The following is a 19701-nucleotide window of genomic DNA, read 5'->3' as shown; positions in this document are numbered from 1 at the left end:
GAAATAAAAGCTTCCAACCCTCAGCTTGAAACAATTAAATGGTATTATGAGGAGATGGGTGTGCAGTGTTGGAGGAACCCTAAGCCATAAAATCGACCATTACTATTGTGACCCAATATGACAGGTGATTGATAGGGTTGTGTTCCTCATGATTGGAAGAGGCAAACAGTCTTGCTGGGTTTTGCTTATATTTTCTTCTGTCTGCAGAGTCTCTTGTATCCTGCTATAAAATATTATGACCCTTTCCCCTACCTTTATGATGTGGCTTGCTTCTTTCTTTCCAAGAAAGTCAAAAGGAATTAAATTTTTCTTTACAACCTGCCATTCAACTAGAAGGTAAAAGGCTCCCATTCAGCTTTCATTACTAAAGATACTGAGTTATGTGGAAGTAAATGAGTAAAACCCTGATTCCACAGTTAACTAAACATTTTTTTCACAATGTTTAAAATTAGGAATTAACCAATTCTCATTTCTAATGCCCTCATCATCTGTTTTATAACTTTTACTGTTATTCAAATACAGATTTTTTTTCCCAAAGACAATCCTGGCCTCCTTTTTAAAAAGGCAAAATGCAGATTTTATTTTATTGTTTGAAGTTCTAGAAGTTTTCCTTCCAATATGTTTATCTTATGACTTCAAAAAACTTGAATTCTCATTTTTAGTAACTTCAGTATTGTAGTTTTTAGTTTTCCCATGGTAATAGAGTACTAATTGATATGATTATGTGTTAAAGGTGGAAGGTATTAGCAGGAAAGAAGGAAAATTGCCACATTCTGTAAAACCGTTGGTTATTTCCAGAAGCATGTAATAAAAGAAAAAAATAGCAAATTTTACATACCTTGGTATATATTTTATTAATAATATTTTAACAAAAAACAAGTTTTTACTTTTTAAACTGATTCATTTCTGGCTTTAGCCTCCCTCTTTTATTTATCTGTGCTTATACACTTCCAAATAAATATTCTAAGTAAAAATTTTACTTTTTAAATAAAAATTTAAATTTTAATTATAAGCACTTAAATTTGTGAGTGCACAGATTCAGTAATTTTATGATTTATGTGAGTTTACATAAAAATTTACCATATTTTAAAAACGTGTGTGTTTCTGGACACACAATTTAAAAAGAATCAATAGTAATGTTATATTACAAATTAGAGCTAAATATATAAATATGTTTTCCTTATTTTAATTTCTATTTGGTTGCCAAGTAATTGACTAGGAAAAAAGTTGAATATCACTGTCTGAGAGGTAAATCTTGATTGCAACCTGGCACCTTTTTTTTTTTTTAAGGACATCTCTTTTAAACTCCTCTAAAGAATTGAAGAACTGAAGAGCATTGAATTTGCATGCAAAATGTAGCTGATTGACCATCATGGGCCATGCCCACATATGTACCTCTCTGGACACTTTCCATTGCCTCCAGGTGCCATTGCACACCTGCCCAGCCAGGTGCCCTCAGGTGCCTTTGCACACTGCACTCAGTTGTGCTCCCCTAGCAGTCCTCCTGCACTGTGCCCAACCAAACACCCTCAGCCACCATCACACATCATACCCAGCCTTGTGCCCTTGGCCACCCTGGTTGAAGCCCACAGCTGCCACGGTGCTTCGGGGGGATCCAGCATAGGACTAGTGATCCAGCACAAATTTTGCTAACACTGTCCCTCTGCTCCCAAGTTCCCCAGTAGACACAACCTCCCAGAGCTGGCCTGCTGGATCCCACAGAGAGTAAGCACAGCCACAACAGGGAGAGAGTCAGTGCAGATGCACTAAAAGGAAAACTGAATCAGATGAAACAGCAGGGCATAACAACACACATAGGATACTCTACTGAAGGGCCAGGTTCTGGTAAACAGGGGACACTGCACTCCAGGGCACTCCAGGACCTCTTCTTCATAAAATCACTACTTTCAAGAACAGAAGAAACAACTGACTTTCTTAACACACAGAGACACAGAGAGGCAGACAAAATGAGGAGACAGAGAAATTTATCTGAAATGAAAAAACAGCACAAGGCCATAACCAGAGACCTAGGCCAAACCAGATGTAAGTAACATGCCTGATAGAGAACAGTGGTCATAAGGATACTCACTGGGCTTGAGAAAAAAGTGGAGGACATGAGTGAGACCCTTAACACAGAGGTAAAGATTAACATAGCAGAGATAAAGGGCACAATATAAATGAAATGAGAAACACACTTAATGGAATGAACAAAAGATAGAAGAAGCAGAGAAATGAATTAGTGACCTAGAAGACAAAGTAATGAAAATTAATCAAGCTGAATAAAGGAGAAAAGAATTATGCAAAATGAGAATAAACTGAGGGAACTCAGTGACTACATCAAATGTAACAGCATCCATATTATAGGAATCCCAGAAAAACAAGAAGAGAAAAGCAGAAAGTTTATTTGAGGAAATAAGAGCTGAAAATTTCCCTCATCTGGGGAAGGAAAGAGATATCCAGATCCAGGAGGCACAGAGAACACCCAGCATAATCAACAAAAGCAGACCAACACACAGACACTTCGTAATTAAATTTGCAAAATATTGTGATAAAGAAAAAATTTTAAAAGCAGTAAGACAAAAGAAGTCGTCATTAAATTACAAAGGAAAACCCATAAAGGTACCTGCAGATCTCTCCACAGAAACTTTGCAAGCCAGAAGAAATAGCATGATATATTCAAAGTGCTGAATGAGAATCTGCAGCCAACAATACTGTATCCATCTAGGCTATCATTCAGAATACAGGGGGAGAGAAAGAGTTTTCCAGACAAGCAAAAACTAAAGGAGTTCATGACCACTAAATCAGCTCTGTAAGAAATATTAAAGGGACTCTTTGAGTAGAGAGACCAAAAGTGACAGTATAGAGGTAGGAAACACAAAAGCAATAAAAATGAATTTTCCTGCAACATGTCAAGGAACTCACAAAAATGATATAAAATAAAATAACATATACCTAAAAAGTGGAGAGGACAAGAGAAAAGAATGTGTTCAAACTTAAATGACCATCAACAGTATAGATTGCTATATGCAGAAGAGGTTACATACAAACCTAACTAACCATATCTCAAAAACCACTAATAGATATGTGAAGAATAAAGAGAAAGAAATCCAAATGTATCACTAAAGAAAATAAGCAAAGCATGAAAAAAGACAAGAAAGGATCAGAGAAAATCTTCAGAATCAACCACAAAACAAGTAACAAAATGGCAATAAGCATGTATGTATCAATAATTACGTTGAATGTAAATGGACTAAATGCTGCAAACAGAAGACATAGGGTGACACAATGGGTTAAAAAAAAAGGGGGGGGGGCAGGCAGCCTGGGTGGCTCAGCAGTTTAGCGCCGCCTATGGCCCAGGGAGGGCATGAACCTGGAGACCTAGGATCGAGTCCCACATCAGGCTCCCTACATGGAGCCTGCTTCTCCCTCTGACTGTGTCTCTGCCTCTCTCTGTCTGTGTTTCTCATGAATAAATAAATAAAATCTTTAAAAAAAGAAAAAAGACCTGTCTATTTGCTCTCTACGAGAGGCCCATATAAGGGGGCAGGGCAAGATGATGGAGCAGTAGGGTCCCTAAGTCACCTGTCCCCACCAACTTACCTAGATAACTTTCAAATCATCCTGAAAACCTATGAATTTGACCTGAGATTTAGAGAACAGGTGGAATGCTACAGAGAGAAGAGTTTTCACTTCTAACATGGTAGGAAGGCAGAAAAAAAATTAAAAAGAATCAAGTAGGGGAGGGGCCACTGCAAGGAGCTGATCTAAGGCAGGGAAGCAAAAGCCTTCCGGGAAAGCCCACTCCCAGAGAAGCAGGGAACTATAAAAATCCGCACTGGATTCTTCCCGGACAGAAAGGCACTTAGCCGGGAACTCAGGCAGAACTGCAGGAGGGGCAGTGGAACCTCCAGTCTCCCGGAGTCACTAACAGAGGAAGTGTGCCCGGGGGAGAATGTGCCACAGACTGTGGGCCGATCTCGGTAAAAGGCTGGAGTGTGCGCCTGGCGGGGCTTCAGGAGAAGCTCAGGCCGCTATGCCCTGCTGCCTTTGGGAGCCCTGGCCCCGGGAGCACGATTCCAGCAGCACAGACCACAGATCCCAGGATGCCCAGTGGACACAGCCCAGGATCCTGTGCTCCCCCCGGGACAGGCAGAGGTGGGGAGGGCACAGGACAGCAAGGATTCTCCTGCCTCCAGTCACCCCCAAGCTGTGCAGATCAGCACCCCCTGCCCCCGGAGCATCCAGGCTAGCGTGGACTGGGAGAATGTGGTAGTTACTGCGGGAGCTGACTCCAGAGCTGGAGAGCTGGCTGCCGCCAGTGTTGTTCTTCCTGGTGTTACCCTGTGCCTGGGACGGAGTGGGGCCAACAGGGAACAGGGACCTAACAGGATAAACAGCTCCCACTGAGCCATGCACCAGGCAGGGGGCGGGGCAGCTCCCCCAGGTGCACACACCTGAGAATCAGCACTTGAGGCCCCTCCCCCAGAAGACCAACTGGAAGGAGAGGGAAAGAGCAAGTTCTTGACCAAGCAGCAATGGAAAGCTCCAGGGGAAGTCAAGGGATTTGCAGTATATAGAACCAGAGGATAGCCCTCCTTTATTTTTTCTTCCTTTTTCCAGTACAACTCATATTTACCCACTCTGCCCTGAGCAAAATGACTAGAAAGAAGAACTCACCACAAAAGAAAGAATCAGAAACAGTACTCTCTGCCACAGTTACAGAATTTGGAATACAATTCAATGTCAGAAAGCCAATTCAGAAGCACAATTATAAAGCTACTGGTGGCTCTGGAAAAAAGCATAAAGGATTCAAAAGACTTCATGACTGCAGAATTTAGATCTAATCAGGCCGAAATTAAAAATCAATTAAATGAGATGCAATCCAAACTGGCAGTCCTAATGACGAGGGTTAATGAGGTAGAAGAAAGAGTGAGTGAAATAGAAAACAAGTTGATGGCAAGGAAGGAAGCTGAGGAAAAAAGAGAAAAACAAAAGACCATGAGGAAAGGTGAAGGGAAATAAATGACAGCCTCAGAAGGAAAAATCTACATTTAATTGGGGTTCCAGAGGGGCCGAGAAGAACAGAGGACCAGAAAGCATATTTGAACAAATCATAGCTGAGAACTTCCCTAATTTGGGAAGGGAAACAGGCATTCAGATCCAGGAGATAGAGAGGTTCCCCCTTAAACTCAATAAAAACCATTCAACACCTCGACAGTTAATAGTGAAACTTGCAAATTCCAAAGATAGAAAATCCTTAAATCAGGAAGAGACAAGATCCATAACTTATTTGGGGAAAACGATTATATTAAGAGCAGACTTCTCCAACAGAGACCTGGCAGGCCTGAAAGGGCTGGCAGGATATATTCAGGGTCCTAAATGAGAAGAACCTGCAGCCAAGAATACTTTATCCAGCAAGGCTCTCATTCAGAATAGAAGGAGAAATAAAGAGCTTCCAAGATAGGCAGAAACTGAAAGAATATGTGACCCCCAAACCAACTCTACAAGAAATATTAAGGGGAACTCAGTAAAAGAAAGAAGAAGCCCAAAGAAATGTTCCACAAAACAGGGACTGAATAGGTATTATGATGACACTAAATTCATATATTTCAATAGTAACTCTGAATGTGAAATGGGCTTAATGATCCCATCAAAAGACGCAGGGTATTGCACTGGATAAAAAAGAAAGACCCATCTATTTGCTATCTACAAGAGTTTCATTTTAGACCTAAGGACACCTCCAGCCTGAAAATGAAATGGTGGAGAACCATTTACCATTCAAATGGTCCTCAAAAGAAAGCTGGGGGTAGCAGTCCTCATCTCAGATAAATTAAATTTATCCCAAAGACTGTATAGTAAGAGATGAAGAGGAACACTATATCATACTTAAAGGATCTATCCAACAAGAGGACCTAACAATCATGAATATTTATGCCCCTAATGTGGGAGCTGCCAAGTATATCAATCAATTAATAACCAAAAGAAAGACATACTTAGATAATAATACACTAATACTGGGAGACTTCGACATGGCGTTTTCTGCAAATGACAGATCTTATAAGCACAACATTTCCAAAGAAACAAGAGCTTTAGATGATACAGTGGACCAGATGGATTTCACAGATGTTTACAGAACTTTACATCCAAACACAACCGAATACACATTCTTCTCAAGTGCACATGGAACTCTCTCCATAATAGACCACATACCTGGTCATAAATCAGCACTCAACCAATACCAAAAGATATGGATTGTCCCCTGCATATTTTCAGACCATAATGCTTTGACGCTTGAACTCAATCACAAGAAGAAATTTGGGAAAAAAATCAAACACGTTGAAGTTAAAGAGCATCCTGCTAAAAGTTGAATGGGCCAATCAGGAAATTAGAGAAGAATTAAAAAGATTCATGGAAACTAAACTAATGAGAATGAAGATACAACCGTTCAAAATCTTTGGGATACAACAAAAGCAGTCCTAAGGGGGAAATAGATCACAATACAAGCATCCCTCAAAAAATTGGAAAAAAGTCAAATACACAAGCTAACTTTGCACCTAAAGGAACTGGAGAAAGAACAGCAAATAAAACCTACACCCAGCAGAAGAGAGTTAATAAAGATTCAAGCAGAACTCAATGAAATCGAGACCAGAAGAACTGTGGAACAGATCAACAAAACCAGGAGTTGGTTCTTTGAAAGCATTAATAAGATAGATAAACCGTTAGTCTGCCTTATTAAAAACAAAAGAGAAAAGACTCTAAGAATTAAAATTATGAATGGAAAAGGAGAGATCACCACCAATACCAAGGAAATACAAACGATTTTTAAAACATTATGAGCAGCTATACGCCAATAAATTAGGCAATCTAGAAGAAATGGACGCATTTCTGGAAAACCACAAACTACTAAATCTGGAACAGGAAGAAATAGAAAACCTGAACAGGCCGATAACCAGGGAGGAAATTGAAGCAGTCATCCAAAACCTCCCAAGACACAAAAATCCAGGGCCAGGTGGCTTCTCAGGGGAATTCTATCAAACGTTTAAAGAAGAAACCATACCTATTCTACTAAAGCTGTTCTGAAAGGTAGAAAGGGACAGAATACTTCCAAACTCGTTCTTGAGGCCAGCATCACCTTAATTTCCAAAACCAGACAAAGACCCTACCAAAAAGAATTATAGATCAATATTCCTGATGGACAGAGATGTGGTCTATATATACAATGGAATATTACTCATCCATTAGAAACGACAAATACCCACTATTTGTTTCAACATGGATGGAATTGGAGCTTATTATGCTGAGGAAGTAAGTCAATCGGAGAAGGACAAACATTATATGGTCTCATTCATTGGGGGAATATAAAAAATAGTGAAAGGGAATAAAGGGGAAAGGAGAGAAAATGAGTGGGAAATATCAGTGAGGGTGACAGGACATGAGAAACACCTAACTCTGGGAAACGATCAGGGGGTAGTGGAAGCTGGAGGTGGGCAGGGGGATGGGTGACTGGGTGGCAGGCACTGAGGGGGGCACTTGATGGGATGAGCACTGGGTGTTATGCTGTATGTTGGCAAATCGAAGTCCAATAAAAAAAAATACCAAAAAAATAAAAGGCCCATTTTAGACCTAAGGACACCTACAGATTGAAAGTTAGAGAATGGAGAAACATTTACCATATAGATGGATGTCAAAAGAAAGCCAGAGTAGCAACATTTATATCAGACAAAATAGATTTTAAAACAAAGACTGGGGATCCCTGGGTGGCTCAGCAGTTTTGCGCCTGCCTTTGGCCCAGGGTGTGGTCCTGGAGTTCCGGGATCGAGTCCTGCGTCGGGCTCCTGGCATGGAGCCTGCTTCTCCCTCTGCCTGTTTGTCTCTCTCTCTCTCTCTCTATCATAAAAAAAAAATAAGAAAATAAATCTTTAAAAAACAAAGACTGTAACAAGAGACGAGGAAACTATACAATAATAAATGGGATAATCCAACAAGAAGATACAGCAACTGTAAATATGTATGCACCCAACGTAGGAGCGTGCAAATTCATAAAACAGTAACAAACCTAAAGGAACTAATCCATAATAATACAATAATAGTAAGGGACTTTAACACCCAACTTACATAAGTGGACAGATTGTCTAAACAGAACTTCAACAAGGAAACAATGGCTTTGAATGACACATTGGAACAAATACACATTCATGATAGTAACCCTCAACAAAATAATTTTCGAGGGAACATACCTCGTCATAATAAAGGCCACCTATGAAAAACCCACGGCTAACGTCATCATTAATGAGGAAAAACTGAAAACAAGAGAAGGATGCCCACCCTCACCACTTGTATTCAACATAGTACTGTAAGTCCTAGTCACAGCAATCAAACAACAAAAAGAAATAAAATGCATTCAGATCAGCAAGGAAGAAGTAAAAGTTTAACTATTTGCAGATGACATGATACTATATGTAGAAATTCCTAAAGGCTCCACCAAAAAAATTACTACAACTGATAAACAAATTTAGTAGTCACAGGAAACAAAATCAGTGTACAGAGATAAGTTGCATTTCTATACACTAAGAATGAAGTAACAGAAAGAGAAATTAAGAAAACAATCCCATTTGTAATCACATCCAAAATAATAGACACCTAAGAATAAACCTAACCAAGAGGTGAAAGAACCGTATGCCAAAAGCTATAAAACACTGATGAAAGAAATTTAAAACAACACAAAGAAATGGAAAGACATTCCATGCTCATGGGTTGTAAAAACAAATATTGTTCAAATGTCCATGTTACCCAAAGCAGTCTACAGACTTAATGCCATCTGCAACAGCATTTTTCACACAGCTAGTACCAATAGTCTTAAAATTTGTCTGGAACCACAAAAGACCCAGAATAACCAAAGCAATCTTGAAAAAGCAAAGCAAAGCTGTAGGCATCACAATTCCGACTTCAAATTATACTTCAAAGCCATGGCAACCAAGACAGTACGGTCCTAGCATAAAAAGGATGTGGAGGAAAAGGAACACTCATGTACTGTGGGGAATGCAAACTCATGCAGCTGCTATGGAAAACAGTATAGAGGTTCCTCAAAAAACTTAAAAATAGAACTACTTTATGTTCCAGCAATATACTACTGGATATTTACCCAAAGAATACTAAAGAGGCATATGCACCTCAATGTTTATAGCATCATTATTTACAATGGGCCAAGATATGGAAGCAATGTAAGTGTCTGTGGATTGATGAATGGATAAAATGTGATATACAGTTGTGGATACAGATATAGATATATCCATACAATGGAATATTATTCAGCCATAAAGAGGAATGGAATATTGCCATTTGCAACAACATGGATGGAGCTAGAAAGTATCATTATATAATGATAAGTGCATTAAGTCAGAGAAAGACAAATACCATATGATTTCACTTGTGTGGAATTTTAGATACAAAATAAGCAAAGGGAAAAAATAAGAGACAAAAAGCAAGAAACAATGTTAATTATAGAGAACAATTGGTTGAGGGTGATGGGTGAAATAGTAATGAGGATTAAGGAGTGTATTTTTTAAGAGCACAGAGTGATGTATGGAATTGTTGAATTACTCTATTTTACACCTGAAACTAATATAACACTGTATATTACCTTACTGGAATTAAAATGAAAAAAAAAGTGTAGCTAATTATCCTTTTGTTTATAATAGAGGGTATAGAAAGGCTGTGGATTATTAATGGTTACCTGATCAAACCCCCTGCCTTCAGGTGAGACTCCATGCAACAGAGAGATTTGCTTTTCTTTCTCCAAATCCAGTCAAGAGAGAAGATTCACTGGCTTCCTTTTTCAAAACAGTCTGATTATGAGGTTCTTATTCAGATATGATTTCCATTTCCTGTAAGATATGTAAGACCAAGATTATTATTCTCATTTTATACATGGAAAACTAAAACTCAGAAAAATTTAATGAATTTGTCTATGATTTTTCATAGCTAATAAGTAACTAGAATAAAAAATATTCATTTATTGTCTAATATGCTTAGCCTGTTAGCATTTTCTGTTTTTCAGCTATAAGACATGGTTCTCTGAATTTATTTTCATATTTACCCCAGGAACTTAGCCATTTAATTGGAATTCTTTTTACTTAGTGATTGTCTTTAGGTGATATGGCCAACAATTTAGATGGAGAATAGATTAGTTTATTTGCCCATGTAAAAACAGTTTTGAGCCTTGCAATTTTACAAGTGTTGTTGGTTAACATATTAGGAAGAAAATAAGATTTATGGGTTAAGCAATTAACTTTATTGGATGGCATGAACAATTATAAAGCTAGTATAATTAATGTTTTAATCATGATGGCACTGAATTCTTTGGTCATGTATCTTTATAACATCTGCTAATAGGTATATGGTTTATAGTGTTGATTCTAAGATATGTCCATTAAAAGATAAAAATTCAATAAATTGATTCCTCTAGTGCAATTTTTACTTGGAAGAGTTGTAAAGCTCCATATTTTTTTATACCAAACATGTTAATAGGGTTTTTATTTTTATAGCAGCTTATTTTTCTAATATTTTCATAATTTTTACTTGCACAGCCAGATGTTAGAATTTTTTCCCATAGATTTTATAGTCAAACAGCTTTCTAAAAAAAGGGAATAATTTTTGTGATCCAGAAATACGATTTCACTGAAAGCAAACTATTTTTAGTATGCCTTTGAATTGTATAACCTTCACGCAGCATTTCCAGTATAAATATGCCTACCATGCTCTTGCCTTTGAACTAAGTTTGTCATTGTTTACAGAGAGGCACAAGCAGCACTTCCAGGAATGGAGGTCGTAATTTAAAATGTTAAGTTTGTGTATTTAAGGACCTTTCAAAATTCAAAGTTTACAGCAATTTTGAATCTACTTTATGCTGCATATTAAGACCCTTTTAAAAAAATGTAATCACTCCTTACTGTCTTTCTAGTGTAGCTTTTCCCTGCAAACAATAACAAGTGTTAAAATTGTTATGTTGCAACTTTGCCAGGGAGAAAAATTGAAAAATCCAGGAGAAGTTTAAAATCCAGGAATATTACCAAAGTTTAATTTTAATTCCAATTCCTCTGGTAATATTTAGGTTTTAACTGTTACGTAACACTTCTAGTCTTACTAGTCATAATGATTGGAGACTGTAATATTCCCTGAATAATAAGAATATTTGGTAGAAAAAAACTGCTTGATGGGTATTCTTTACCACCAGTTTTTTTTTTATTTATTTATGATAGTCAGAGAGAGAGAGAGAGAGAGAGAGAGAGAGAGAGGCAGAGACATAGGCAGAGGGAGTAGCAGGCTCCATGCACCGGGAGCCCGACATGGGATTTGATCCCAGGTCTCCAGGATCGCGCCCTGGGCCAAAGGCAGGCGCTAAACCACTGCGCCACCCAGGGATCCCTACCACCAGTTTTATTGTTATTTTATTACTGGTAATTTCAAAAGATTATGTTGAACATCAGAATAAGTTCTGTAAACATGAAATTATATTGTTTTGCTTTCTGATGTCATCCAAGAGTATGTGATACATATAGGGAGGAAATGTCTTTAGACATGTAATTCCTTAAAATGTTTGTAATAAGATAAACATTTTCTTTAGGTTTAGAGATAAGTGGTGGAAAGCTGCCCACAAACTGTTAAATAAAGATTATGCCCCTGTTACAGGTGGCCCCAGAAGAATTTAAGACCAGCATTGGCCGTGTGAATGCATGTTTGAAAAAGGCTCTCCCAGTCAATGTGAAATGGCTGCTATGTGGTTGTCTCTGCTGCTGTTGCACACTGGGTTGCAGCCTGTGGCCTGTTATTTGTCTCAACAAAAGAGTGAGTAACCATTTTATGTATAACCTTAGAGCTAACATTTATTAAACACTTAAATGTGCCAAGTATGTTACATAATTTTTAAAAAATTCTCTTAACAGTGCTAGCCTCATTCTAGAGACAAGCTTGGGGGAGAGAGATAAAGTGATTTGTCCAGCCTTTATTAATACTGTATCACTTAGTATGAGTTCCCATCATTTTATTTTCTTCTCTTTATTGACTATTATTTTTTATTAGTTTCAGGGATAGAATTTAGTGATTCATTAGTTGCATATGACACCCAGTCCTCATTACATCAGGTGCCTTCCTTCATGCCCATTACACAGTTATCCCTTCTCCCACTCACCTCCCTTCCAACAACCCTCAGTTTATTTCCTGGAGTTCAGCATCTCTTACGCCTTTCTTTCTTTCTTTCTTTCTTTCTTTCTTTCTTTCTTTCTTTCTTTCTTTCTTTCTTTCCTTCTCTTTCTTTTCTTTCTTTCTTTCTTTCTTTCTATTATTTTTATTTTTTTATTGGAGTTCAATTTACCAACATATACCATATCACCCAGTGCTTACCCCATCAAGTGACCCCTCAGTGCCCATCACCCAGTCACCCCAACCCTCTGCCCACCTCCCTTTCCACTACCCCTTGTTCATTTCCCAGAGTTAGGAGTCTCTCATGTTCTGCCATCCTCACTGATATTTTCACTCATTTTCTCTCCTTTCCCCTTTATTCCCTTTCACTATTTTTTTTATCTTACTTTATATTTCCTTTCCATCACCTATGTCCATTTGTTTTGTTTCTTAAGTTCCACATAGGAGTGAAATCACATGGTATCTCTTTTGCTCTGACTTATTTTACTTAGCATAATACCCTCTGGTTCCATCCATATCATTGCAAATGGCAAGATTTCCATTGTTTATATATACCACATCATTTTTATCCATTCATCTATTAATAGACATCTGGTCTCTTACTACATTTTTTATATTTATATTATTTTATTATTTAAATTTAGTTTGCCAACATATAGTATAATAACCAGTGCTCATCCTATCAAGTGCCTTCCTCATTGCCCATCACCCAGTTACCCCATCCCCCCACCCACCTCCCCTTCCGCAACCCTTTGTTTGTTTCCCAGAGTTAGAAGTCTCTCATGGTTTGTCTCCCTCTCTAATTTTTCCCACTCAGTTCCCCTCCTTTCCTTTATAACCCCTTTCACTATTTCTTATATTCCCTGTATGAGTGAAACCATATGATGCTTGTTCTTCTCAGATTGACTTATTTCACTCAGCATAATACCCTCCACTTCCATTCACATCAAAGCAAATGGTGGGTATTCGTCTCTTCTGATAGCTGAGTAATACTCCATTGTGTATGTATGTGTATATATATATATACATCTTCTTTATCCATTCATCTGTCAAAGGACATCATGACTTCTTCCACAGTTTGGCAATTCTGGACATTGCTGCTATAAACATTGGGGTGCGGGTGTCCCAGTGTTTCACTGCATCAGTATCTTTGGGGTAAATACCCAGTAGCGCAATTGCTGGGTCAAAGGGTACCTCTATTTTTAACTTTTTAATGACGTTCCATACTGTTTTCCAGAATAGCTGTACCAGTTCACAATCCCGCCAACAGTGCAAGAGGGTTCCCCTTTCTCCACATCCTCTCCAACATTTGTTTTTTCCTGTCTAGTGAATTTTCACCATTCTCACTGCTGTGAGGTAGCATCCTATTGTCATTATGATTTGTATTTCCCTGATACGGAATGATGTTGAGCATTTTCTCATATGTCTGTTGGCCATTTTTATGTCATCTTTGGAAAAATGTCTGTTCATGTTTTCTGCCCATTTCTTGACTGGATTGTGTTTTTTGGGTATTGAGTTTGATAAGTTTTTTATAGATATTGGATACTAGTTCTTCATCTGATTAGATATTTGCAGATATCTTTTCCCATTCTATAGGTTACCTTTTAATTTTGATGATGGTTTCCTTTGCTGTACAGAAGCTTTTTATTTTGATCAAATTCCAGTTGTTCATTTTTGCTTTTGTTTCTCTTGCCTTGGAGACATGTCTAGCATGTTACAGCCAAGCGGAGAATGATTTCTGCTTGTGTTCTCCTCTAGGATTTTTATGGATTCCTGTCTCACATTTAGGTCTTTCATCCATTTTGAGCTTATTTTTATGTAAGGTGTAAGAAAGTGGTCCAGCTTCACTCTTCTACATGTGGTTGTCCAATTTTCCCAGCACCATTTCTTGAAGAGACTGTCTTTTTTCCATTGGATATTTTTTCCTACTTTGTCGAAGATTAGTTGACCATAGGGTTGAGGTCCATTTCTGGGTTCTCTATACTGTTCCCACTGATCTGTATGTCTGTTTTTGTGCCAGTGCCATACTGTCTTTTAATGGTTACAGCTTTGTAATATGTCTTGAAGCCTGGAATTGTGATGCCTCCAGCTTTGGTTACCTTTTTCAATGTTCCTGTGGCTATTCAGGGTCTTTTCTGGTTCCATACAAACTTTAAGATTGTTTGTTCCAGCTCTGTGAAAAATGCTGCTGGTATTCTGACAGGGACTGCAGTGAATGTGTAGATTGCTCTGGATAGCATAGACAGTTGAACAATATTTAATATTTGTTCTTCTATTCCATGAGCATGGAATGTTTTTCCATTTCTTTGTGTCTCCCTCAATTTCTTTCATAAGTGTTTTATAGTTTTCAGAGTGCAGATCCTTTACCTCTTTGGTTAGGTTTATTCCTAGGTATCTTATGGTTTTGGTTCAATTGTAAATGGGGTTGATTCCTTATTTCTCTTTCTTTTGTCTCATTGTTAATGTATAGAACTGCAGCTGACTTCTGTGCATCAATTTTGTATCCTGTGGCTTTGCTGAATTCAAGTATGAACTCTAGCAATTTTTGTATTTGAGTCTTGAGTTTTCTATATACAGTATAATGTTGGCTGCTAAGAATGAAAGATTTATTTATCTGACTATTGGGATGCATTTTATTTCTTTTTGATATCTGATTGCTGAGGCTAGGACTTCCAATACTATGTTGAATAACAGTGGTGAGAGTGGACATCCCTGTTGCTTTCCTGACCTTAAGGGAAAAGCTCTCAGTTTTTCTCCATTGGGGATGATATTCTCTGTAGGTCCTTCTATGTGGTTTTTATGTTATTGAGGTATGTTCCTTCTTTCCCTACACTGCTGACAGTTTTTATCAAGAAGAAATGTTGTATTTTGTCAAATACTTTTTCTGCATGACTTCAGAGGATTCTGTGATTCTTGTCCTTTTATTATGTGTTGAATCATATTGATTGATTTACAGATGTTGAACCAACCTTGCAAGCCAGAAATAAATCCCACTTGTTCATGGTGAATAATGCTTTAATGGACTATTGGATCCTGTTAGCTAGTATCTTGGTGAGAATTTTGGCATCCTTGTTCATCAGCGATATTGGTAATTCTCCTTTTTGGTAGGGTCTTTGTCTGGATTTGAATTCCCATCATTTTAACTAAATGAAGTATAAATGGAGTACTGAAGTAAATTTAAATGAAACTAAGCTATTTAATTCTTTTCACAAAATCCAAAGCTGTGACTTAAAGTATTTCTAGGTGGTGTGCCTCGGTGGCTCAGTCAGTTAGGCGTCTGCCTAACTCAGGTCATGATCCTGGGTTTCTGGGATGAACCCCTATGTTGGGCACCCTGCTTAGTGGGGTGTCTCCTTCTGCCTCTATCCCTGCCCTCTGCTCATGTGCTCTCTCTCTGGCTCTTACTATCTCTAAAAGATGAATAAAATCTTAAAAATTGCAGATTTCTATTTTATGTATATTTTTTATTGGAGTTGAGTTTGCCAACATATAGTATAACACCCAGTGCTCATCCCTTCAAGTGCCCCCCTCAGTGCTCGTCACCCAGTCACACCCCCCTGCTCACGTTCCCTTCCACGACCCCTTGTTCATTTCCCAGAGTTAGGAGTCTCCCATGTGTTGTCACCCTCTCTGATTTTTCCCATTCATTTTCTCTCCTTTCCCGTATAATCCCTTTTACTATCTTTTATATTCCTCATATGAGTTAAGCCATATGATGATTGTCCTTCTCTGATTCACTTACTTCACTCAGCATAATACCCTCCAGTTCCATCCATATCGAAGCAAATGGGTATTCATCATTTCTAATGGCTAATATTCCATTGTGTGTGTGTGTGTGTATATGTATGTATATATATATATATATATATACCATATCTTCTTTATCCATTCGTCTGTCGATGGAAAACAGGCTCCTTCCACAGTTTGGCTATTGTAGATATTGCTGCTATAAACATTGAGGTACAGGTGTCTCAGTCTTTACTGCATCTGTATCTTTGGGGTAAATCTCCAACAGTGCAATTGCAGGGTTGTAGGGTAGCTCTATTTCTTTTTACAATTATTTAAAAGATTTTATTTATTTATTCATGAGAGACACACAAAGAGAGGCAGAGACACAGGTGGAGGAAGAAGCAGGCTCCATGCAGGAAACCCAATGTGGAACTCGATCCTGGGACTCCAGGAACACATCCTGAGCTAAAGGCAGGCGCCAAACTGCAGAGCCACCCTGGCGTCCCGGGTAGCTCTATTTTTAACTCTCTGAGGAACCTCCACACAGTTTTCCAGAGTGGCTGTACCAGTGCACATTCCCACCAACAGTACAAGAGGGTTCCCCTTTCTCCACATCCTCTCCAACATTTGTTGTTTCCTGTCTTGTTAATTTTCCCCATTCTCACTGGTGTGAGGTGGTATCTCATTGTGGTTTGGATTTGTATTTCCCTGATGACAAGTGATGCGGAGCATTTCCTCATGGGTTTGTTGGCCATGTGTATGTCTTCTTTGGTGAAATCTCTGTTCATGTCTTTTGCCCATTTCATGATTGGATTGCTTGGTTCTTGGGTGTTGAGTTTAATAAGTTATTTATAGATCTTAGATACTGCCCTTTATCTGGTATGTCATTTGCAAATATCTTCTCCCATTCTGTAGGTTGTCTTTTAGTTTTGTTGACTGTTTCTCATGCTGTGTAGAAGCTTTTTATCTTGATGAAGTCCCAATAGTTCATTTTTGCTTTTGTTTCCCTTGCCTTCATAGATGTATCTTGCAAAAAGTTGCTGTGGCCAAGTTCAAAAAATCAAATACACAATGCCTGTGTTCTCATCTAGGATTTTGATGGATTCTTGTCTCATATTTAGATCTTTCATCCATTTGAGTTTACCTTTCTGTATGGTATAAGAGAATGGTCTAGTTTCATTCTTCTGCATGTGGCTGTGCAATTTTCCCAGCACCATTTATTGAAGAGACTGTCCTTTTTCCAGTGGATAGCCTTCCCTGCTTTGTCAAATATTAGTTAACCATAGAGTTGAGGGCCCATTTCTGGGTTCTCTAGAATTCTGTTCCATTGATCTTTGTGTCTGTTTTTGTGCCAGTACCACACTGTCTTGATGATCAAGCTTTGTAGTACAACTTGAAATTGGGCATTGTGATGCCCCTGGCTCTGGTTTTCTTTTTCAATTTTCCCTGACTGTTTGGGGTCTTTTCTAATTCCACATGAATCTTAATGTGATTTGTTCCAACTCTCTGAAGAAAGTCTATGGTATTTTGATAGGGACTGCATTGACGTGTAAATTGCCCTGGGTAGCATAGACATTTTCACAATATTGATTCTTCCAATCCATGAGCATGGAATATTTTTCCATCTCTTTGTGTCTTCCTCAATTACTTTCAGAAGTGTTCTGTAGTTTTTAGGGTATAGATCCTTTCCCTCTTTGGTTAGGTTTATTCCTAGGTATATTATGCATTTGGTTTAAATTCTCAATGGGATTGACTCCTTAATTTCTCTTTCTTCAGTCTCTTTGTTAGTGTATAGGAATGCCACTGATTTCTGTGCATTGATTTTGTATCTTGTCATATTGGCAAATTGCTGTATGAGTTCTAGTAATCTTGGGGTGGACTCTTTTGGATTTTCTCTGTAGAGTATGTCATCTGCAAAGAGGGAGAGTTTGACTTCTTTGTCAATTTGATTGCCTTTTATATCTTTTTGTTGCCTGATTGCTGAGGCTAGGACTTCTAGTACTATGTTGAATAACAGTGCTGAGAGTGAACATTCCTATCATGTTCCTGATCTTAGGGGAAAAGATCTCAGTGTTTCCCCATTGAGAATGATAATTGCTGTGGGCTTTTCATAGATGGCTTTAAGATGCTGAGGAATGTTCCCTCTATCCCTACAGTCGGAAGAGTTTTGATTAGGAATGGATGCTGTATTTTGTTAAATGCTTTTTCTGCATCTATTGGGAGAATCATATGGTTCTTATTTTCTCTCCTATTGATATGATCTATCACGTTGGTTGTTTTACGAGTGTTGAACCAACCTTGCATCCCCAGATAAATGCCACTTGGTCATGGTGAATAATCTTATTAATGTACTGTTGGACCCTATTGGCTAGTATCTTGTTGAGAATTGATGCATCTGTGTTTATCAGGGATATTGGTGTATAATTCTCCTTTTTGGTGTGGTCTTTGTCTGGTTTTGTAATGAAGGTGATGGTGGCCTCATAAAACGAATTTGGAAGTATTCTGTCTCTTTCTATCCTTTGGAACAGCTTTAGTAGAATCAGTATTATTTATTCTTAAACATTTGATAGAATTCCCCTGAGAAGTCATCTGGCCCTGGACTTTGTGTCGTGGGAGTTTTTTGATGACTGCTTCAATTTCTTCACTGATTATTGGCTGCTCAGGTTTTCTATTTCTTACTGTTCCAGTTTTGGTAATTTGTGGTTTTCCAGAAATGCATCCATTTCTTCTAGATTGCCTAATTTGTTGGCGTAGAGCTGCTCATAATATATTTTTTAAATTGTTTCTATTTCCTTGGTACTGGTTGTGATCTCTCCTCTTTCATTCATGATTGTATTAATTTGAGTCTTTTTTCTTTTTAATAGGCTGGCTAATGGTTTATCTATCTTATTAATTCTTTCAAAGAACCAACTCCTGGTTTTGTTGATCTGTTCCACAGTTCTTCTGGCCCCTATTTCATTGAGTTCTGTTTGAATCATTATTAACTCTCTTCTGCTTGGTGTAGGTTTTATTTGCTGTTCTTTCTCTAGTTCGTCTAGGTGTGAGGTTATCTTGTGTATTTGATTTTTTTTTTCCAGTTTTTTGAGGGAGGCTTGTATTGCAATGTATTTCCCTCTTAGGACTGCTTTTGCTGTATTCCAATGGTTTTGAACCGTTATATCTTCATTCTCATTAGTTTCCATGAATCTTTTTAATTATTCTGTAATTTCCTGGTTGACCCATTCATCTTTTAGTAGATGCTCTTGAACCTCCACGTGTTTAAGTTTCTTCCAAATTTCTTTTCGTGATTGAGTTCAAGTTTCAAAGCATTATGATCTGAAAATATGCAGGGGACTATCCCAATCTTTTGGTATTGGTTGAGTGCTGATTTATGACCCAGTATGTGGTCTATTCTGGAGACAGTTCCATGTGTACATGAGAAGAATGTGTATTCAGTTGCATTCAGATAGAAAGTTCTATAAATATCTGTGAAATCTATCTGGTCCAGTGTATCATTTAAGGCCCTTGTTTCTTTGGTAATGTCCTGCTTAGGATATCTGTCATTTGCAGAAAGGGCCATGTTGAAGTCTCCTACTATTAGGGTATAATTATCTAAGTATCTCTTTACTTTGGTTATTAATTGATCGATACACTTGGCAGCTCCCACATTAGGGGCATAAATATTCATGATTCTTAGGTCTTCTTGTTGGATAGACCCTTTAAGTATGATATAATGTCCCTCTTCATCTCTTAGTACAGTCTTTGGGATAGACCTTAATCTATCTGAGATGAGGA

The 19701-nt window shown here is 38.0% G+C and overlaps 1 protein-coding gene across 4 annotated transcripts in view; it reads left to right on the top strand.

The window, feature by feature from the left end:
* The window catches only part of CHIC1 (cysteine rich hydrophobic domain 1), a 75371-nt gene that overhangs the window by 20714 nt on the left and 34956 nt on the right, over window positions 1-19701 (top strand). For all 4 annotated transcript variants that reach the window (XM_077889407.1, XM_077889405.1, XM_077889408.1 and 1 more), the window contains exon 3: window positions 11689-11844. In XM_077889407.1, the coding sequence (XP_077745533.1) occupies window positions 11689-11844 (156 nt within the window). The remainder of the gene's footprint in view (window positions 1-11688; window positions 11845-19701) is intronic.

Source organism: Canis aureus, chromosome X (assembly GCF_053574225.1).
Source record: "Canis aureus isolate CA01 chromosome X, VMU_Caureus_v.1.0, whole genome shotgun sequence".
NCBI classification, from domain to species: Eukaryota; Metazoa; Chordata; class Mammalia; order Carnivora; family Canidae; genus Canis; species Canis aureus.
This window is presented reverse-complemented; position numbering and strand designations above follow the sequence as displayed.